The 22597-nt window shown below is 52.1% G+C and overlaps 3 gene segments (V, D, J or C); all 3 read right to left on the bottom strand.

Annotated features, from left to right (window-relative positions):
• Positions 1-4975: 4975 nt before the first annotated feature.
• On the bottom strand, positions 4976-6569 carry LOC114509441. The segment is given in 3 exon segments: positions 4976-5067; positions 6040-6366; positions 6479-6569. Coding segments are annotated over 3 exon segments (477 nt in total).
• A 5589-nt stretch (positions 6570-12158) lies between these two features.
• On the bottom strand, positions 12159-12851 carry LOC114509440. The segment is given in 2 exon segments: positions 12159-12590; positions 12703-12851. Coding segments are annotated over 2 exon segments (489 nt in total).
• Positions 12852-21639: 8788 nt separating this feature from the next.
• LOC114509439 lies at positions 21640-22221 on the bottom strand. The segment is given in 2 exon segments: positions 21640-21995; positions 22079-22221. Coding segments are annotated over 2 exon segments (390 nt in total).
• Positions 22222-22597: the final 376 nt, after the last annotated feature.

Genomic DNA, 22597 nt, shown 5'->3' with positions numbered 1-22597 from the left:
ACTGAGAGGCAACCATGCATTCATCTTTCTCTCCCTCTTTCCCTTCCTTCCCCCCTGTCTCGAAATAAATAAATAAAATCTTTTAAAAAAAGTTGTTTACTCATCATCCCATTGACAGCCACACAAAGCCAACTGCTCCCAGAAGTTTCTGGCAATGATCCCTTGTCTGAGTCATGAAAAAGTGCAGACATAAGGGACAATATACCTCATGTCACAGGCCCTTTTGAGAAAGAAGAGTTGAGAAGGAAGGTGTTGAGCCTGGCTAGAGGTGTCCCAGGTAGTGACTGAGTGAGGGACAGCCCAGCCCTGAGAGCACAGGGAGGTCGTGTCTCACGTCCCCACACACTGGGTGCACTGTGGGAGCAGCCCTGAGGCTGCTCAGAACTTGGAACAACACAGAACTTGGCACCCTGGTGACCGGGCAGCCACATTCTAGAGAAGCTTCTCCTCAGCTCACTTGGTGGCAGATGCTCCAGAGACAACACGTTCACTTGTTTTGTCCCCAGGGAGGGAGGCACTGGCCTCAGGATCACGCAATGACAGCGACCTCACACTTTGCAACTGTTGTCAGCCAAGACGCCTCTGATCCTTTCCTGAGGGACCCAAAGATGACCCAGAGAGGCTCAGGGGGTCCAGTTCTGGCTCGGCCACCACTCAGATTCCACCAGGGCAGCCCTCTGTCCCCTCTGTGTCTTGTGTGTGGAGGTGAGGAGTTCTCGTGGGCCGGTCCCACACCCACCATACACAAATGCAGCCTGAGGGGGACCAGAGCCTGGCCTCTTGGTCACTTTCACACCCCAGTACAAGGCAGGATGTGGAGTGTGGGGCACCCTCTGACTAAAGTTTATCCTGAGCCGGGGTGGGGAACCTCCTGTCCCAGGGGTACAGTTATGGGGAGACACAGGGCTTAGCTGCTGTGGAAGCAGAGAGTCAATTCAGTAGGAAGAACCCATGGAGGGCGTGGGAGGCCTCGAAGGCCTCCAGATCAGCCCCTGGTCATGGTCATTGCAGAGGTGCCCTCAGGATATGGGGAAGGAAATGATCCATGGGCCACCTCTCCACCTGCCCTAGTGACATGCAGCTGGGCCACAGCACCAATAAGGGCTTCAGCGGCACAGGGTAAGTGTGGCCACTGGGGGTGGTTGTCCTTGATAAAAAATTCCCGGATGGCTGGTGAACACCCTCAGCCCAGTTGCTTCCCACACCATTCACCACAGTCCCTCCCACAGTCTATATATGGTCCAGAATCTTCAGCCCCAACCTGGATCCCTGGGCTCATCTCCCCTGGACTCGGCTCGAGAACCTGGAGCTTTCAGAGGCAGAGACCCACAGTGAGAGGTCCCTGGGAAGTGGGGTGCCTGCGAGCCTGTGGGGCGGGGCCAGGTCTGCTCACACAGAAAGGAAACCCGGACCTGGTGCTGGATCAGGAGGGAAGTCTGGCCTCAGACCACCCACCTGGAGGACTGCAGGCAGGGAAGATGTGCTGTGCTGGGTCCTGGGCTGACGCTTCTCTGGAAGCTCAGGCTGTGGTTGGTCTTTGGGGGCACATGGAAAGGCAGGCACATGGGTGATCTTTTCTTGTCTTGGAGCTCCAGCCCCAGCCAGCAGGCAGAGCCGGCTCCAGCTTCAGCACTTACACATCCACAGGTGCCAGGTGCAGGGGCAGAAGCCAGTGCACATGTAGGGGCCGCCCCAGAACCAGAGGAACGTCAGCCTCCGGAGCTGCTCCAGAGCTGCAGGCCGAGCCAGCAGCAGCATCCGTTCCTCCCGCAGCTCTGCAGGCTGCACGTGCACACGGTGCATGGCGGGCCCTGACCCTCTGACACCTGCAGGGGGTCCCTCCTTGCCCCTCCAGGGTAACAGAGGTTTTCCTGAAATGTCTGGCGCTCCTTGTCCTGTCCTGCACAATTGCAGTCTCTGCCTCCACCTTCGCAGAATGACTGTTCTGTGACTCCCTGACTTCACGTGGTCGTTTTCTTATAAGGACACCAGTTATGTGAGTTCAAAGGGCCACCCTACAATAATATGGCCTCATCTCTGCTCAGAAAGCATTTTTAAATAATGGCACATGGTGGAGTACTAGGTGTTAGGATCTTCGCACACTTCCTTTAGTGCACAATTTAACTGCCAACATCCGGGAGGAAGGATCCTTCCCCAGATTTTGTACTTGTAGAAATATTGCTGAAAACAACACATGTTATTGCATTTACAATAAAATGACTCATGATAAAAACATAATCTTGACTAATATGGAAGAGAGGGTTCTTTCCTTATGAGGAAATGAGTGTGACTTCAGCCCTCAGTTTGAACTCCACAGTTCCTGTTCCCCCTGGAGTACAGAGGATGGTGGACTGCTCTTTCCAGATAAATTTCTTCCTGGCATGTTCAAAGGAGAGGAAGGCAGCAAACATTTTAGTTGATGGGATGCATGTACAGTTTTTAAGAAGATCTGATTTAATTTAGTTGAAATTGGTAAAAGATAATGGCCTTGGTGGGCTTCACAAGTCCCAGTGAAGAAGGTAAAATGCCTCTTGGTTTTAGAAATTGACTCAATATTCTTAAGTTTACAGTATTCTCTTCATCTGTGTCACATGTTTCTTGTCAAAATTTTGTCTAAGGTGTCCTAAAAGTTGTTTACATTTCAAACAAAAGTTTCCTGTATTTTCTTACTCCCTGTGTCAGTTTAGTAACAGGCAGATATGAGCTGTGCTGTGTGTGCAGATGGGCCGAGTGTCTGCGCAGTGGGATGCAGGGGGTCCCCCTTGCTCCCGTGCCCCGGGGGCAGCTCTGCTTTACTGTGTCAGCGCTGCCCAGTCCCCACACTCCCAGACCCTCAGGCCTTTCAGTGAATGGTTACTTAGGACCAGGAAACCCTCTTCCCTACCGCCCTCCCTGCTCCAGGCACCCGGAGGGATCTTTCCCCTTATGTCAGGCAGGTGCTCCCTGCTTAAAAAGATCATGAATTCTCTCGCTGCTTTTTGAACAAAACACTGTCTCCTCCTAGGAGAATCCAAAGCAGTTTGGTCACTTCAGGGAGAACGGTCCTGTGGTGGAGGTGCCCAAGGACTCAGAGTCTGCGGTCTCGGACGCCATTTATCCCGGACTGGTACCGTGTGCAGATTTCATGAGGGTGTGGGCCCTGGAGGAGGTGGTTCTGCTGCTTCAGAGATGCAGGGGCTGCAGTGCAGTGAGCATTTTGTACATAATACTCAGGCCCCAGGCAGATGTCAAGATGGGCCCTTCTCATTGAAGAGCATTAGCTCAGGAGGAAGGATCCACCAGCTTCTAGGGCAGAGCCTTCAGAGTAGAGGATTCACCACTTGGAAGATGGGGCCCTGCTGCAAGCCGCATCCCAGAGGCAGGGAAAGGAGAAGCAGGGTCAGGGGAGGTGGTGACAGCAAGGTCATTCTGCAAGGATCCAAGATATCAGGTTCCGTCTGCCAAAGACCCACTCTTTTTGGAATTCCATCAGCCCCTTCATGGGGGCGAGCACCAGACTAGAGGCTGCACCTCACGGTACCCGCTGCAGTCTCTGCAGCTTATGGGACTCTGGGCACTGATGGAGGACACAGTCTTTACATTTCTGTCCACACAGAGATGGGTTTTTCGTATTTTCTGTCTCAGTTTCCATCTCTGAGGGTCAATGTCAGTATTATAGTTCATGTCCCAGAGTGGTGTTGCACAGTCTGACCCTGATGCTGTCACTATGGCGACTCTGGAAGGGGCAGGGGTCCTCCTTGGGGCCCCAGTGGAGTCCCTGAGCCTTAAGATTTCATGACAGGGGGTTGTCCACGTGCCATTGATCTTCAGGTTCACATGAGAGTGAAAATGCTCTCCGATTTGGGCTATAGTGAGATTCCACTAGTTTGTGGATTTTTTAAATCTCTTGATATTTATTTGTTAAAATATTGGCAGACTATTTACCAAATGATAAAGACAAAAAGAATCAAGCATGAGAAATAGAGTTCTCCCAGGTAAAAAGAAAATGAAAAGACACATAAGGAACAGCGTCTCCCCATCGTAATAAACACAAACGCAGACGAAGGAGACGTCACCACCAGCAGCTCCAGGTGGCACATCGGGTTCACGTCCACACGGCAGATCAGAGCAACCACGGGCTCTGGAGAAGAAACTGATAATGCAGAAAGTTTCAATGAAATGAGGATAAAATGAAAATGACTAACTATATCGAAAGAGATACAATATACATTTTCCTATGAAGATAAAGGGATTTCAAAGATGAGTAAAAAGGATACTTTCTCTAGAAAATACACAACATATTATAAGGAAGTATTCCACACAAAAAGTGTAAAATAAAGTGACTTTTGCCACCAACACAAAAAATTTATAACGGAATCTTTCAAAAGTGTCTGCTACATACATATTTTTCCAAACCTTGAAAAAGTGGAAGCTTTCCTGATTCCAACAGAGAGCAGGTGTAACAGTGACACCTGCACCGGACAGAACAAACGCAGAAAAGGGTCAATTACAGACAACAACGTGACACATGATCCAAATGTTCTAACTTCAGTGTTAACGCAGATCCAACAGCAGGCCAGTAAGTGGACGCACCAGCATCACATTTGATTCCCTCCAATGTCCAACTTATGTTTCAGTTAATCAGCCCTCTCACAGAGCACATCATATTACTAGACCAGAGGATAAGATCAAAACACTTCAATAACTTCAGAAGAAGCCTTTGAACAAAGTATAAAAGTAACTTATAGTAAAAACACACACAGTGTGAACAGCAGGCACGTTTTGCAGTGCGGGAACTCACACTCCCTCCTCACACACACGACTGAGCCCCACGCTCAGCTCTCAGCTATTGAGGCGGGAGGACGACATTCCCACAAAGATGGGGAACTGGCCACTGTGACTTCACCTGCGTTGTCATTCAGCATCACACGATAAGTACTAACAATGTAGGTAAACAAGACAAAATTCATGGTTGGATCATAGCACTGGTTACTTTTCACATTCGGTCATGCTCCAGCACCAAATGCCGGCCACAGCCCGAGGTGCTGAGGGGCTGGTTCAGCCAGGACACAGGCCTCTCCCTGGGAGCTACAGGGACAGGGGTTCACAGTGAGGGCCAACCAGAGGGTGGCAGCTCTGGAACACCCAGGAAAGGAGTCAGTGGTCACTGACAGACACAGGATGCCCAGCCAGAGTTTGTGTCTGAAGTGACCAGAGATGGTGCCCCCATTCCAGCACCTGGGCTTCAGAGCAGAGCCACTCTGTGTCCCCAGCTGATGGGGAGCTGACTTCCTGTTTTGTCTGACACCTGTTGTCCAGGAAGGGGCTGCGTGAGGTGCTGTGAGGACAGTGGGTGGGAGAGGCACACCCATTCCCCAGGGGCTGCCCTGGAAGAACCTGCCTTCTGTGGCAGCAACAGAACCAGAAGCCACAGGTGTCCTGAGTGGCACATGCTGGGACGTTCCCTCCCTGCAGATGAGAACGAGCTTCTCCTGGCCTCAGGTCCCAGAGGCCTGCAGCTCTGTGTGAGCACAGAGGATACTGGCACAGGGTGGCGGTGAGAGGCACCCTTGTGCTTAGCTCTCAGGCCAGTGAGGGTCAGGGACCCTGAGCTGCCAGAGCTGATTCTGGGAATGGATCGTGAACCACACAGGGTGGACCTGTCATGAGTGATGGGCAGGGGAAAGGCTGAGAAGGGACATACTGGTGACAGTCCACACTCTGGGCCTTCCTGATGTGCACTGACTCGGACACAGACGAGTTCCCTGTCCCTGGTTCTTGCTGACCCATCATGGACTTTGTTCCCAGGACAGCCTCCCACGACACACAGGACCTTCCCCTCGTTTGAGAAAACTGCACAATGTGTTGCTGCCACAGACAGGTCTCAGAGGCAGCGTTCAAAGGATGTGACACATGTTCCTGTCACAGTCCCCTGTGGTGGGTCTCAGATCTGAGTTCAGAACAACCAAACCGAGAAAGCAGCTGTCTTCTCAGAGGAGTGGGGACTGCCCCGGGGAACGGCACTGCAGGGGACAGCAGGTTTTTGTCTCACTTCCCCACAGCCCCGCAGCATAGTGGGACCTCCGGTACTGCTGTCATAGGACTGGCAGTAATAGTCGGCCTCGTCCTCAGCCTGGAGCCCAGTGATGGTCAGGGTGCCCATGCTGCCAGACTTGGATCCAGAGAAGCGGTCAGGGATCCCCAAGGGTCTACTGCTAGTACTAAGGATGATGGTTTTAGGGGGTTTTCCTGGGACCTGTTGGTGCCAGCCGACATGGGAACCACGCCCGATGTTGGTGCTGCTTCCAGTGCAGGAGATGGTGACAGTCTGTCCTGGGTTCCCAGACACTGAGGGTGGCTGAGTCAGCACAGCCTGGACCCAGGAGCCTGGAGGAGGGAGACACACAGAGATGGTGATTTTGGGTCCAGAGACAGGAGCAAGAAGAAGACCCCCAGGTGTCCTCCCAATGTCTCCTCCCCTGTCCCCTTATCCAGTCACCTGTGCAGTGAGCCAGGAGGGTGAGCAGGAGAGGGGACCAGGCCATGGTGGAGTCCATCCCTGAGTCTTGCCTTCTGTGGCCTCACAGCGGAAGCAGAGCTTCCCCCAAATCTCTCCCTTCCCCTCTTCATACTCTGAGAGAGGGAGGGCCCACTCATGCAAATGAGACCCCTCAATTTCTGATCCCCCCCTGGGCCCTCTGTCAGGTACCTGTGTCTGGGGACTTCAGGGGGGTTAGGGGTGAGCCTGTGTGAGACCCGGGGCATGGCAAGGCAACAACTGTGACCTGAGCAGAGGACACCAGGCAGTGCCAAGTCACAGGTCCCAGCTCTGAGGACCGCAGACCTAAAGGAACAGTCCCTGAGCACCCCCTGGTGCCCGGACCTAGACACACCACTCTGTGGCATGCTGACTGAGGCCCATCGCAGACAGATCCTGTCTTCCCACAGCCCTGTTCCCTGACCTGCTCCTTTAGGGGCAGTCCCGGTGCCCCCTTATTGGGGATCCCTATCACTCCAGGACTCTTTCATGTCCTACTCAGATTCCTCGGGGTGAGTTGCTCCACGTGTACCTCGGCTGGTCCTTGGTCAGCACCGCGCTGCTGCTTTCACTCAGGTCGTCTTCCCTGGAGCAGGACCAGGCCCAGAGCAGTGACTGTCCCACGGCGGCGTGAGCCCTGTTTTCAGGGCACTTTTATTTTACACTGTGATTCCTACCTTGTTAGAAATTAATCTGCATTTCTCCAAGGCACAAAAATAATCTTTCAATGTATTTTCTGTCTTTCAGTAGACAATAAGTATATTTTTATGCATATAAGTTTAACCATGCTTTACCTAGTAAGTGGGAACTTCATTGTTCCATACATTGAATAAGTAATTCCCATGGTCCCGTGTATATTGGAATGAGAGCAGATATCTGATTTTTTGAATCAGGTTCTCTGATCCCAGCTTCCTGGACACAGAAGGGGACAGTGACGGTGACAGTACCACCTGTCACCAGGACCTTGTGAGTAGGGATCCTCAGATGTGACTTCAAGGTCACCGGGGGAAGCAGTTTGGAAAGAAACCCAGAAGGGGATGCATCATGGATTGTGGGGCCCCAGGGCCAGGTGCTGGTCCTCTGGGACTGTCCTCCCTGAGGGAGGGGCAGGGGAAGCAGAGGCGCCCAGGGGATGTGGGCAGGGTCCCCATTGCCACTTGTAAACCTGCTTTCCCCGTGTCAGTCCCGCTGGGAAAGGAGGCCATACTTCGGACTTCCTGCTGCCTCCTCCCTTTCCCAGGAATACGTCATTTCAGACTGTTCCTCACAGATGGGAGGGGGTGTGGCTCTCCTCAGAACTGACATTTTGTGGAACACTAAAAAGGTCGGGGGTCACAGCTGCTCCTTGCTGAGACTGGAACCACCTTGCCTGTTTCCCTGGCCAGTTTCCAGTGTCCACACACCAGACCCAACTGACCGATGATGAGGGCGGAAGGCAGAGTGACCCACATGGTGGGACCAGTTGAGGAAACTGTCTGTCTTTGTTCTCTGATGGCTACCCAGGCCTGCCAGCCATGTGTCAGCCTGTGACAGACCCAGTTCCAACCCCAGGGACAGGCTTCACCTTCCCACGAGGAGTGAGACAGTCCCCTCCCTGGGCACAGGGAAGGTGTCAGGGTGCTGCTGTGAGGGATCTGGTGCAGGCCAGGGCTCCCAGTCTGTTGGTAGCAGGGTCCCGTTGTCCTCAAGGGGCAGGCTGCTGTGGGGTCACATGCCTGGTAATGCCCAGGGGTTTCCCTCCCAGGACGAAATCAGCCTGGTGACACAGGGGTCAGTTATACCTCAGAATGTTGGAAAACTAGTGATAGTGTTACAGGGTGCAGCCAAGAGGGGGGACCCCAAATAGGCATTTGAAATGGGGTCCAGAACTCAAGGTGTCCAGGAGATTTTAAGATGTCTTCACCCCTTCCCCCACAGGTGTGAGTTGGAGAAGGGGCACACAGAGCAAGAACATGCAGGGCAGCTTTGCAGCTAATCCATGGCATGGTCATTTAGCATACCTATAGCCTTTGGCTGGTCACTTAGATATGCTAAATAGCTATGGCCATGCTCAAGGCCAGGGGGATGGAAAGGGACCTTCCCCCCAAGATGGGACCTGGGAGGCAGGTCCCCTGAGTTACAGCGCCTGCGTGGGAGCTGGGAGAAGATTTGCTCCATGACATGGGGTGACACCTGCCCAGACCCCCGATGGCGACCAGAAAAGCTGGAGAAGACAGCAGATTGAGGGCAAGTGTGCCCAAGTGTAGGAGGAGTCAGAAATGAGGCTGCAGAAGAAGATTGGCACGGGGGATTTAAACCCAGACATGGCAGCCACTGGGGGAGAAACCACACGGCCTTGACGGAGTGGAGACTCCCGCAGCCCTGAGAGAGGGAGAACCACATGCCTGGCAGAGTCGGGACCCCCACAGCTTTAGAAGGGGGAACCACCACCTGGTTTTAGCAGAGATCCTGGTGGCTCAGCCGAGGGTGCCGGGAATCCAGGGAGGTCTCCCAGTGGAGATGGAGTTCTAACTGGGAAGAACCAGAGGACTACCTAAGTCATGGACTTCTACTTCCTTTCCTGAGATACGGTACTCTGGACTGGGCAAAGCGGGGAAGGAAGGAAGGGCTGTGTGTTTGTGGGTGTTTTTAGGGACTTTGGGATTTTGGTGAAGTCATTAGGTCACTACTTTAAGTTAGTATAGCATTAAATAAACATTTTCTTTCCTTTTCACGAATCTCTGGCATTGAGAGATGTCTTTCCTAGGGCAACGGACATAACGGACCGGGGCCTTCTTTTAATAATAGTATATCGTCCCAGGCCCCCCCTTGTGTGTTCTGTAACACAGGGACAGGGGAGGTGGTGACAGCAAGGTCACTTTGTTAGGGTCCAGAATATCAAGTTCTGTCTCCCAAAGACCCACTTTTCCTAGAATTCCCTCAGCCCCTTCATGGGGGCGAGCACCAGACTAGAGGCTGCACCTCACGGTACCCGCTGCAGTCTCTGCAGCTTATGGGGCTCTGGGCACTGAGGGAGGACACAGTCTTTACATTTCTGTCCACACGGAGACGGTTTCTTCACATTTTCCCTCTCAGTTTCCACCTCTGAGGGTCAATGTCAGTATTATAGTTCATGTCCCAGAGTGGTGTTGCCCAGGCTGGCCCTGATGCTGTCACTACGGTGCCCCTGGAGGGGGCAGGGTTCCTCCTTGGGGCTCCAGTGGAGTCCCTGAACCATAAAACTTCATCATAGAGGCTTGTGTGAGTGCTACTGACCTTTAGGTTGATATGTGGGTGAGTGAAGAAAGTGTTCTCAGATTTGGGCCACAGTGAGATTCCACTAGTATGTGGATTTTTTAAATCTCTTCATACTTCTTTGCTAAAATACTGGTAGAGAATTTACCATGAGTTAAGAAGAAAACAAATCAAGAGTGAGAAATTGAGAACTCTGCCATGTATGAGAAAATGAAAAAGCACATGAGAAACAGCATCTCCCCGTCACACTAAATGCAAGTACACCTGAAGGAGACATCACAACAGTAGCTGTAACTGGCACATGGAATTCAAGTTCAGATGACAGATGAGAACAACCACTTTCTAGATTTGGGGTGAAAATTAATAATGTAAAAAATTAAAAATGCTATGAAGATACTATGAAAATGAAAAAATTATTAAAAATAGATAATATGCAGATTTTTCTAGGAAGATAAGAAATGGTTTCAGGCAGCTGAATAAAATGAACAATTTCCTTAGAAAAAATAAAACACATTAAAATGGAACTACTTCACAAAAAGAGCATACGGTACAGTTAGTTGTGCAAAAACACTAACTCCTTCAGAGACTGGATGTTTCAAATGTGTTTGATACATATGTGTATTTATTTCCAAACATTGAGCAAATGGAAGCTTTCCTAATTCTTACAGCAAGCAGGTATTACGGAGAAAGGAAACCTGACAGGGAAAATAAAAAAAAGGGAAAATTTCAGAAAATAATGCAAATTCTTAATGCAAATGTTCTAATCAAAATGCTAACAGAAAGCCCTGGCTGGCATAGCTCAGTGGATTGAGCGCGGGCTGCGATCCAAAATGTCGCAGGTTTGATTCCTAGCCAGGGTACATGCCTGGATTGCAGGCCATGACCCCTAGCAACCGTACATTGATGTTTCTCTCTCTCTCTCTTTCTCCCTCCCTTCTCTCTCTGAAAATAAATAAATAAAATCTAAAAAAAAGACCTATTAAAATTTTAAAAAATGCTAACAGAGAAATTCCAAAATCAAAGCAGTAAATAGATACAGCATTGGCACAGCTGATTTCTTCCAGATATCCAACGTAGGTTCCATATCAACAAGCCACGAATAAAATACATCCTATTAATAGATCAAAGGATAAAATCATATGACCTCAGTAGATTCAGAAAGCCTTTGATCAAATTTTGAAATACATTCCTAATAAAAACACACACAGTGTGAACAGCAGGCACATTTGCAGTGCAGAAACTCACACTCCCTCCTCACACACATGGCTGAGCCCCACACTCAGCTCTCAGCTACTGAGGTAGGAGGGGCACATTCCCACAAAGATCAGGAACTGTCCAATGTGACTTCACCTGCGTTGTCATTCAGCATCACTCAGGTAGTATTCACAATGCGGGTAAAAAAGAAGAAACCCATGGTTGGATCTTTGCATTGATGGGTACAGACACGTGGTCATTCCCCAGCCCCAAATGTGGGCCACAGCCAGAGGTGCTACGGGGCTGGTCCAGCCAGGACAGAGGCCTCTCCCTGGAGGCTACAGGGACAGGGGTTCACAGTGAGGGCCAATGAGAGGGTGGCAGCTCTGGAACATCCAGGAAAGAAGTCGGTGGTCACTGACAGAGATGCAGGACACCCAGTCAGAGTTTGGGTCTGAAGTGACCAGAGATGGTGCCCCCATTCCAGCACCTGGGCTTCAGAGCAGAGCCACTCTGTGTCCCCAGCTGATGGGGAGCTGACTTCCTGTTCTGTCTGAGACCTGTTGTCCAGGAAGGGGCTGTGTGAGGTGCTGGGAGGACAGGGGGTGGGGGAGGCACACCTATTCCCCAGGGGCTGCCCTGGAAGAACCTGGCCCAGGGTGGCGGCACCAGAAGTAGAAGCCACAGGAGTCCTGAGTGGCACATGCTGGGATGTCCCCTTCCAGCAGATGAGAACAAGCTTCTCCTGGTCTCAGGTCCCACAGGCTTTCAGCTCTGTGTGAGCACAGAGGCCACAGAGGATCACAGGGTGGCTGTGAGAGACAGCCTTGTCCTCAGCTCTCAGCCCAGTGAGGGTCAGGGACCCTGAGCTGCCAAACCTGATTCCAGGAATGGATCATGAGCCACACAGGGTGTATCTATCCTGAGTGATGGGCAGGGTGGAGGCTGAGAGGGGACATGTTGGCGACAGCACACACTCTGGGCCTTCCTGATGTGCACTGACTCGGACACAGACGGGTTCCGTGTCCCTGGTTCTTGCTGACCCATCAGGGACTCTGTTCCCACCACAGCCTCCCCCTGACACACACGACCTTCCCCTCGTTTGAAAAAACTGCTCACTGTGTTGCTGCCACAGACAGGTCTCAGAGGCAGCGTTCAAAGGATGAGACACATGTTCCTGTCACAGTCCCCTGTGGTGGGTCTCAGACTTGAGTTCAGGCCAGCCAAACCGAGAAAGCAGCTGTCTTCTCAGACGAGTGGGGACTGCCCCGGGGAACTGCACTGCAGGGGACAGCAGGTTTTTGTCTCACTTCCCCACGGCCCTGCAGCACTGTGGGACCACTGCTACTACTGTCCCATGCTGTGCAGTAATAGTCGGCCTCGTCCTCAGCCTGGAGCCCAGTGATGGTCAGGGTGGCTGAGCTGCCAGACCTGGATCCAGAGAATCGGACAGGAATCACAGAGGGTCTACTGCTAGTATCATAGATGACGATTCTAGGGGGTTTTCCTGGGGCCTGTTGGAGCCAGTACACATGACCACCACGCCCAATGTTGGTGCTGCTTCCAGTGCAGGTGATGGTGACCCTCTGTCCTAGGTTCCCCGACACTGAGGGCGGCTGAGTCAGCACAGCCTGGGCCCAGGACCCTGGAGGAGAGAGACACACAGAGATGGTGATTCCGGGCCCAGAGACAGGAGCAGGAAGAAGATACCCAGGCATCCTCTCAAGGTCTCCTCCCCTGTCCCCTTATCCAGTCACCTGTGCAGTGAGTCAGGAGGGTGAGCAGGAGAGGGGACCAGGCCATGGTGGAGTCCATCCCTGAGTCCTGCCTTCTGTGGCCCCACAGCTGAAGCAGAGCTTCCCCCACACCTCTCCCTTCCCCTCTTCATACTCTGAGAGAGGGAGGGCCCACTCATGCAAATAGATCTCCCTTCCCCCGCTGCCCCCAGCACCTTACCACTGATTTCTGATCCCTCCCTGAGCCCTGTGTCAGAAACCTGTGCCTGGGAATTTCAGGGGGGTTAGGGGTGAGCCTGTGTGAGACTCGGGGCATGGTAAGGTCACAGCTGTGTGCCCTGAGCAGAGTGCACGAGGCAGTGCCAAGTCACAGGTCTCAGTTCTGATGACCCCTAACCTTCAGGAACAGTCCCTCAACGCCCCCTGGTGCCCAGACCTAGACACACCACTGTGTGACATGCTGACTGAGTCCCACCACACACAGATCCTGCCTCCCCACAGCCCTGTTCCCTGACCTGCTCCCTTAGGAGCTGTCCCCGTGCTCCGTTATGGGGGGTCCCTGTCACTTCAGGACACTTTCATGTCCTCCTCAGACTCCTCAGGGTGAGTTGGTGCACGTGTCCCTCAGCTGGTCTGTGTGGTCAGCACTGAGCTGCTGCTTTCACTCAGGTCATCTTCCCTGGAGCTGGACCAGGCCCAGAGCAGTGACTGTCCCACAGTGTCGTGAGCCCTATTTCGGGACATTTTTGTTTTTATACTGTGACTCCTCCCTTATTTGAAATTAATCTGTGTTCCTCCAAGGCACAAAAATAGTCTTTCAATGTATTTTCTCTCTTTCAGCAGAAAATAAGTATATTTTTATGCATATAAGTTTAACCAAGCTTTACCTAGTAAATGGGAACTTCATTGTTTCATACATTGAATAAGTAATTCCATGGCCCCGTGTATATTCGAATGAGAGCAGATATCTGATTTTTGAATCAGGTTCTCTGATCCCAGCTTCCTGGACACAGAAGGGGACAGTGACAGTGACAGTACCACCTGTGACCAGGACCTTGTGAGTAGGGATCCTCAGTCATGACTTCAAGATCACTGGGGGAAGCACTTTGGAAAGAAAACCAGAAGGGGATGCATCATGGATTGTGGGGCCCCAGGCCCAGGTGCTGGTCCTCTGGGACTGTCATCACCTGAGGGAGGGGCAGGGGAAGCAGAGGCGCCCAGGGGATGTGGGCAGGGTCCCCATTGCCACTTTTAAACCCGCTTTCCCCGTGTGAGTCCTGCTGGGAAAGGAGGCCATACTTCGGACTTTCTGCTGCCTCCTCCCTTTCCCAGGAATACGTCATTTCAGACTGTTCCTCACAGATGGGAGGGGGTGTGGCTCTCCTCAGAACTGAGATTTCGTGGAACATTAAAAATGTTGGGGGTCAGAGCTGCTCATTGTTGAGACTGGAACCACCTTGCCCATTTCCCTGGCCAGTTTCCAGTGTCCACACACCAGACCCAACTGATGGATGATGAGGATAGAAGGCAGAGTGACCCACGTGGTGGCACCAATTGGGGAACCTGTCTGTCTTTGTTCTCTGATGGCTACCCAGGCCTGCCAGCCGTGTGTCAGGGTCCCCATTGCCACTTGTAAACCCGCTTTCCCCGTGTGAGTCCTGCTGGGAACTCACGGTGACCGACCCAGTTCCAACCCCAGGGACAGGCTTCACCTTCCCAGGAGGAGTGAAACGGTCCCAGCCCTGGGCACAGTGAAGGTGTCAGGGTGCTGCTGTGAGGGACCTTGTGCTGGCCAGGGCTCCCGGTCTGTTGGTAGCAGGGTCCCGCTGTCCTCACGGGACAGGCTGCTGTGGGGTCACATGCCTAGTAATGCTTAGGGGGTTCGCTCCCAGGACAACATCAGCCTGGTGACACTGCGGTCAGTTAAACCTCAGAGAAAGTCGAAAAGTAGCCATTGCGGCTATCTTCTGGAAACAAACCTCCCTGAGTCACCACTAAATGAGCAGGGCATTGTGGGTAAAGTTTCCATCCCAGGGCTCACCTTGGGACTCAGCCACACTCACTTGCCTGTGACCTTCACCCAGGAGGTGTAGCTACTCCCTTCCCCGCCAGTTTCAAGGAGCAACATTTGCTTTCTCCCCACCTGGCCGTGGGGCTCTGAGCACCCATCGACCTTAACAATCAGACCCAGAGACCCCTGCACCCCCAGTGCTGTGCGGCTTATTCCAGCTGCTGTAAGCCCGTCCTCAGCCCCTGTTCCTGACTTTCACTGGCCCCCCATGCCCCACATCATCCTCCCCAGTGGCCATGAGACACCTGCCTCTGTCAGGTTCCTGAACCCAAGGGATTTCCTACCTTTGTGCCCTCCCAGGTCCCAGCATCTTTACACCTGTGGGCAATGCAGGATTCAAAGGATGGCCCTTTGCATCATGGAACGATGGGTCAGGGCATTCCCCCAGGCATGTGGCAGCTGCTCTCCTGGCCTCCTTCTCATCCCAGCTCACACCCGGCTCCCTGCACGGGTCAGGGCCCTGGGGCTCTGCCAGGACCTGCAGGAACCCCCCAGATGCAGAGCTGCCCCGATGCACTTGCTGCAAATGCAGGAGGCAGTTCCCTTCTCACGGGGCCTGATGTCAGCTGGGCTTAAGGCAGCTCATCTGGGCCCCAGGCTGGGAACCTGGGACAGACCCAGGGAAGAGTGAGGACAGGGCTCCCAGAGTCCTTGTCCCACATGTGTGGGGAGAGCACCCTGCCAATCCTCTACAGCCACCCAGACCCCACTCAGGGAACATGAGAAGAGACCAGATGAGGGGCTTGCCCAGACTCTGCTCCTGGGGGTCACAAGGATGCAGGTGTCTCAGCTCCCCTTCATCCCCAGATGGAAGGGCTCTGCATTCTCGTCTTGCCCCCTACCCCAATTGTGGGGGTGCATAGGGCACCCAGGGATGACCAGCAAGGTAGTGGGGGTTAGTTTGATTATATGAATGTTTCACTCTTACTACTTTGCACCGAACATGAAGCCCCCTGCAGGAGAGGTGGGGGCCCTGCAGAGTAACCAGATCTGGGTGGGAGGAGGGGCAGAGGGGCTGCGCTGGGCAGCCTGGGCTGTGGATCTGGTCTGGTCCCGGGTCCCCAGGATGCTCCAGTCACTCCACCACCCGCCTCCCCAAAACTCAAACCATGTCTTCTCTGTCTGTGAGGTTCGGGGTTGTTCTCCTGGACAACGTCATAGGGTATGGGTTAGGATTTGAGAGATGCCCCTTCTCCTCCCTCTAGGGATGCACTCAATGCACAGGCATGAGAGTTTTCTCTGGGTGTTCCAGAAGCTTCCTCTCTCAGCATGTGGTCCCAAACCCCAGGATGTCCTAGGAGGCCCTTGCAGCCAGGCTCACAGGGACACTCACTGACCCTGGGTGGAGGACAGATGACCTTCCTCCTCCTGAGCCCTCAGCTGTGCCAGTCCCGGCGTGTCCCTCTGCCAGAGAAACTGCCAGAGTGGGTGAGTCCTCAGGACCCAGGAACACCCTAGGGTGACCCATGAACATGACACTGTATAAATGGCAATGTGGCCTATAGTGCCGGGAAGAGGCTGCCTGGGGCCGTGGCTGGGGTCTGACTAAAAGTGGACAAGGGCGGCGAGAGGGCGCTGTCAGGTCTGTGTCCCCACGGTGGGCCCATTAGGAGTCTCTATGTGTCCGTCTCCCCTCAGCCAGCAGCGCACTCCAAATGCCTGTGTCCTGTCGGTGTCAGATTCGCCTGCGTAAAATCCATCTGAACACTCGATAATCATTCCATTGTGAAGAGGGAACAACAATCAGGATAATACTTTTCAAACATTCAGTGTTTTTTGCAAAGAGAACATATGTGTACGGGAATTCTGGTTAGAAAAACAGGAAAGTGCTGCCTTCTGCTCCGGGCTGAAGGAGCTTCTGAACGTGTTTTTGTGTGTCAGTTGCTTCTCTTCATCCGGAGTTGATGGGTTCTGGGTCAGCCCCTGTCGTTCCCAGGGAAACCACATGGGGGAACTGTCGCCAAGAACTTAGAGCCACTTACAGGAGGAAACCGCAGCCTCAGACATTGCCCCTGGACAGAGTAACTGGTGTCACCCTGGTCCCCGTGGCGGGCACAGCTGTCAACCCTTGTCCCTCAGTGAGGCATTTTAAAGACAGAGAAATTGGTCACTCACCACACACTAACTAGAGAAGTGATTTCCTGTTACTCAAGGCCGTCTGGACCCAGTGGTGTCTGTCAGTGGTCCCACCTCTGTGTTGCACAGAGTTGGAGACAAAGGGGTCCGTGCCCCTTATGTCACAGGCCCTGTGGCCCTGGGTTGAGAAAGAAGACTCTTCAGTAGTAGAGCCTGGCTAGAGGTGGTGACTAAGGGAGGGACAGCCCAGCCCTGAGAGCACAGGGAGGTCGTGTCTCATGTCCCCACACACTGGGAGCACCGTGGGAGCAGCCCTGAGGCTGCTGTCCCACAGCAAATGCAACCAGCAGCCTCGTTCACTGCCTGCAGCCCAGGGACAGTGCGGACGAGGGCTGAGCTGCTGACAAGGTCAGAGACTCACCAGGGATGCTGAGCATCAGACTCATCCCAGTGGAACAGGGGTCCCGGGCACTTCTGGAAGATCCAGTAGTAACAGGACCCAGTGAGACACATTACTGGTGTGTCCTGCTGAGGGAGACTTTGACACTGAGGATGCTGGGTCAGCAGAGGTCAGCCCCTGACTTTTGGAGCTACAGAGAAGCCTGAGAAACGCAGGGTCCAGAACAAGACACCCTCAGAGAGGGGAGAGGAGCATTTGTTTGGAGACGAGTGCATGTCCAGGACACCCTCGGGGACCCTCTTACTCAGTGGTCAAGGGGCCACCTGTCCCTCTGACATCCTCTCCTCACCTGAGGGGGCTCTCCATGCAAACCCTCCCCTGGGGCAGGTTCTCTGTCAGACCCTTCAGGGCCTGTAACTGGTGCCAAAGACACCAGCATGTGAAAGGCCTCTTCCCTGGGACCAGGATGAATTTGAGGCTAAGAGGGGGCATGGGATGCAGATCAGCTCTGGTAACAATTGCCCTTCACTGGAGCCCAGGTCCTGTGGGGACGGGAAATCTGGGCACTTCCCTCCCGCAGGCCCAGCGTCTCCAGCCGTGGGGTCTCAGGTCTCAGGGAGCACAGGACAGGGGTGAGCACAGCCCCTTCTTTCCGTCCTTGTTACAGAACAGACCCGGGGTGGTGGTGAACTATTACCGAATGGACCCACCCTTGTGCTTCGGGGGTCCCCCACCCTGTACTAGGTTCACTTTGTCTGCCTCCAGGGAGACACATCTCTCAATGCCAGAGATCGCTGAAAAGGAAAGGGATTATTTATTTAGAGTTACACAAGCTTAAGAGTAATGACTTAATGTCTTCATTGAGATCCCAAAGTCCTTTAGAATACCCACAAACACACACTCCTCCTTCCCCTCTGCCCAGTCCAAGGTACTGTACCTCAGAAAACGAAATAGCAGTCCGTGGTCCTTCTCTGCCCAAGCCTCATGATTCCAAAAACACACAGGGTCCCAAAATGACGCATGGTCCCAAAAAGAACCCACATGGCTGCCACGCCTGGGTTCAAATCCCAGCACTAATCTTCCTCTGCTGCACCATTCCTGATCCTTCCACAATTGGCCACAGTTGCCAGCATTCCCATATTTTTCCACCTGTACTGGGCAGCCATAGTAACTCTGGGAAGGCGTGGCTCTGTGGTGTGGAGCCAATCATCTCCAAGCTCTTACGCAGGCTCTGTAACCAGGGGGAGTTGCCTCCTAGTTACACCCTAGGTGGAAGTCACTCCCTTCTCCGTGGCTCAAAGCTAGGCCACAGCTGTATAACATATCCATGATACTAGGTGAAGGTTACAGATGTGTTAAACGACTATTCTAGAGGTTATATGCAAGACTGTTGCTATTCAAAACAACTCCTAATGCTCCATTCATCCCATCCCCCAGCTCAGACTTGCGGGGGTGAGGACATCCTATATATATTTTTCTAATATTTCCTGGACACTGAGTTCTGGACCCCATTATAAATTCCTATTTGACTCCCCTCTTGGCTGCACATTGTTAGACCCTGACACCACGGCCCAGCCCCACAGTGCCCTGTGGTCCCTGGCGCCTCACTGGGGGTGACCAGGAGAGATTGATAACTTCTATTTTGTAAAATAATAATATATGGGATTTAATGATTGTGAGAGAAATATGTGTGTGACGGAGTTAGTTCTCATGTGCTCAGGAGACACGTATTCTCAGGAGGAGGAAGGAAGGTCCGCATGTTCTGACTATGCAGCCCCCCTGCCTGTGTCTGTGACGTGGAGACCGACGCTGTGCAGGGACTCGGTGCATCTCAGGTTGAGCAATAAACACACCAATGGCTTCACATCAACAGCTTCTCTGTGCAAATACTCCAAGGCCAGTGGACACAACTTTTTAAGAAAAAAAAAAAACAGTAATTCTATTGTCATGTTACAGATGCTGGCTGTGGGTGGTGGAGAGTGGACTACACACCTGGGAGATGAGAGTAGGAAACACTTAGGAGGTGAGCTCAAGCTGGTCTACAAGGTTCACCATCCTCCCCAGAGACAGAGCTCTGGGGAGTGAAACCCCAGCAAGAACTTGTCCTTTTTCCTGGAAACAAACGTGGAGATGGAGTTCAGTCCTGCAGAGTGAGAGGGAGAGAGGAGGGGGTGCGGGAAGCAGCAGCGGAGCAGAGGAGGGGAGGGGCGGTGTGCGGGGCCCGGTCAGTGCGCGTCTGCAGGACCTGGGTCCCTTCACCTGTGTGGGCTGCTCCAGGGAGAGAGGGAACCATGTTTATGACGAGGGTCAGTGCTGACGTATCACTGTGGACATGTCATTAGCAACGTAATATTGTCACTTTAACGTGTAATGTGTGTGGGCTCAACACGACTGTCTTTCTTCTTTTGTCCTTTTTTCATTCTCGCCTGAGGACATGCTTATTAATTTTAATGTGAAAGGAAGGGAGTGACAGAGAAAGAGAAACATCAGTGCGAGTTGGCAACATGGGCAAGTTGCCTGCCACACTTGCCCTGGCCACGGACCCAACCCGCAACCCAGGCATGTGCCCTGTGGGGAAAACCATCCCAGACTCTTTGATTCCTGGGATGACACTATAGCCACCTGCACCACAGCAGCTGGGAAACACTTCTGTCTTCATCACCATGTGTAGTTGCAGACCCTGTGCTCATTTGTTACCTCACTCCGACCCTGTGGGCATGGACAGCGGGGCTCCATCACCTCACCACTGTGAGACCCTGGACCTGCCTGTGCTCCCAGACTGAGTCACTCATTCCTGTTCAAGAACAGGACCAACTAAGGAGCGCCCCCTGCAGGCACCTCCATGCAAATGTCTCAATAAAACTTGCTCAGAGACAAAAGGTCTTTTGTTGTCCATTACTCTGTGTGTTCTCATTTGTTCTTGAATTTATTCTGGACATACAAATGTACAGTGGTGAGCAAAAGCAGGCTTGCAGTGGCAATGTAAATGAATAATACAACAGATAATAAGTAGTAATACAAGAGTAAACTGCCTTTGGCCTGTTCACACCTGCAAGCCTACTGTTGTCCACCTCTGTGTGTGTGTGTGTGTGTGTGTGTGTGTCCTCAGAGTGTCCTTCTTCATGTGTCGCCTGAAAAAATCTTACAGCCTGTTTTTTGTAATCTGTGTTAGCCCAGATAAAGTTCATTTCTGAGAGCTCAGTAGGGTTTTTTTCCTTAACCTCACCCAAGGATATGCCCACTGATCCCAGAGAGTGAAGAGGAAGAGAGAGAGAGAGCAAACAATAAAGACAGAGAGAGAGAGAGAGAGACATCAATGTGAGAGAGAAACACCGATCAGTTGTCCCCATCCCATCGTGTCCCTTTTGGGGCTCAAACCCAAAACCTAAGAATGTGCCGTGACCAGAAATAACACCCCCAACATTTTGGTGCACAGGACAAGGCTCCCACCAACTGAGACACCAGGCCAGGGTGACTGGTGCATTCTTATGCACAGGTTCTGGAAATATAAAATGAATTGAATCACATGGAGTCAAGTTCAACTACAACAGGGTGATCCACTCACCCTTTTTAATGTTGGATACGCCTGGTTTAATTAATGAGAGTCTCATATTAGTGTTCCTGGTTCTGCAAGGCACAGGGTCCCCTAAATGAAACTTGCAGTTGAATTTGACACATTTATTGTATTAGAAAAGATTTATGTACACAAAGTGATAAATAGCCTTAATTTGTATAAATTATAAGATTTTAAATGCTATAAAATTGCAGTAGGTCTTAAATTAAAAAATAATATTATGTGGCCATTCCAGTATATATTGATATACAGTTCAAGAAACATTAAATAGCTTATGATTGTATTTAAAATGATATCAGTAGACTAATGATATAATTCTAACCGTGTATTGTGATGAAAATTCTGAAAACAACTGACAAAAATGACTGAATCTACTTAAACTCTAAAAAGTGTACAAGTGATAAGAAGTGAGCTTTCTTAAAAGCTGTGTCATATCTATATTTCCTAGCTTTCCTTTAATAACATCGCACAGATTAAAAATCCCATGTGATGAAAAATACATGTTAGTCACATACAAAATGGTGATTCCATCCCTTCTTTCTCAGCTGACAAAATTCACAGTTCAGACGTCTCTTTCTGGTGAAAATGTATGACTTCGGCCTGCTCAGCCCATGGAGGTCCCTCCGCTCCCTGAGAACCATAAACACCTGGGCTCTGGTCTCTCTGGCAACGCTTCTCCCACGGCATTCCCTGTGGTTTCCTCCTCTTTAGTGCTCCAGGGTCGTAGACATCATTACAGAGTCCTTCCTGTCCCCTCTGTCCCATTGGGACTGTCTGGAGCACTGAAGCATGAGATCATGTGACCCTCAAATCGTGAGGCTGTTCTTAGACCAGGCTGGGCCAGGGCGAGGTTTATGTCCTGGTTCCTCGTCTCAACCTGTCGCTGTGCCGAGCACCGCTGTACACCAGCCAACAGTAGTACTCGGCCTCGTCCTCCAGCTGGGCCCCCGACAGGGTCAGGGCCCCTTTGCCCCCGAGAATGGAGCCTGAGAAGCGGGCCGGGGTCCACCCGTTTTTCTTGTCTATGTCATAAATCAATGTGGTGGGGACTTGTCCAGACTTCTGCTGGAACCAGGATGGGTAGTGCTCATTGGTGACAGCTCCAGTGTTGTGGCCACAGGTGAGAGTGACTGTCTCTCCTGGGGACACTGTCAGGAAGGGCTCCTGGGTCACCACAGCCTGAGAGCTGGACCCTGAAATGAAAACACACACATCAGGAATGAGGAAGGAAGGCAGAAGGTCCCTTCCAAAGCTGGTCTCTGAAATGTCCATGAACCTGGGCAGAGGGTGAGGAGGAGCAGGAGCAGGAGAGGAGTCCCAGTCATGGTGCCAATGTGTCCAGGACACTCTGGCCCCACAGCTGACACTGGACACTCTGGTGGCTCCTTTATCTCCCTCAGCTCCCTGGAGGGAGGGTTCGTGTTTGGGTCATGCTTGATGCAAATCTCAGCTCCTTATTTCCCCACCCTCAAATTCGTGCGTCCTCACCCAGGGCCAGCTCTACCCTCGGGAGTCAACGGCTGGCCTGCCTGTGGGCTCTGAGTTGGTCCCCTGGGAGGAAGCACCTGCTGTAAAATGGACCTCAAGCCAGTGAGTTTGTTGCCTTCATGGTCGTTAATCTGAATTAACTGCAGGCCTTGTTCACCTCAAGTGGACCCCCAGCGCCCCCTACTGGCGATCACAGGTATAGTGTGACTCATTTAGAACAAATGTCCTATTTCTTTCCAATACGATGTAATCTTTGAACATTTCACTTTATTGTTCAGGTATCACCAGCTTATGGTCTTCCATCTTT

The sequence above is a fragment of the Phyllostomus discolor genome, chromosome 13, assembly GCF_004126475.2.
Source record: "Phyllostomus discolor isolate MPI-MPIP mPhyDis1 chromosome 13, mPhyDis1.pri.v3, whole genome shotgun sequence".
NCBI lineage: Eukaryota > Metazoa > Chordata > Mammalia > Chiroptera > Phyllostomidae > Phyllostomus > Phyllostomus discolor.
This window is presented reverse-complemented; position numbering and strand designations above follow the sequence as displayed.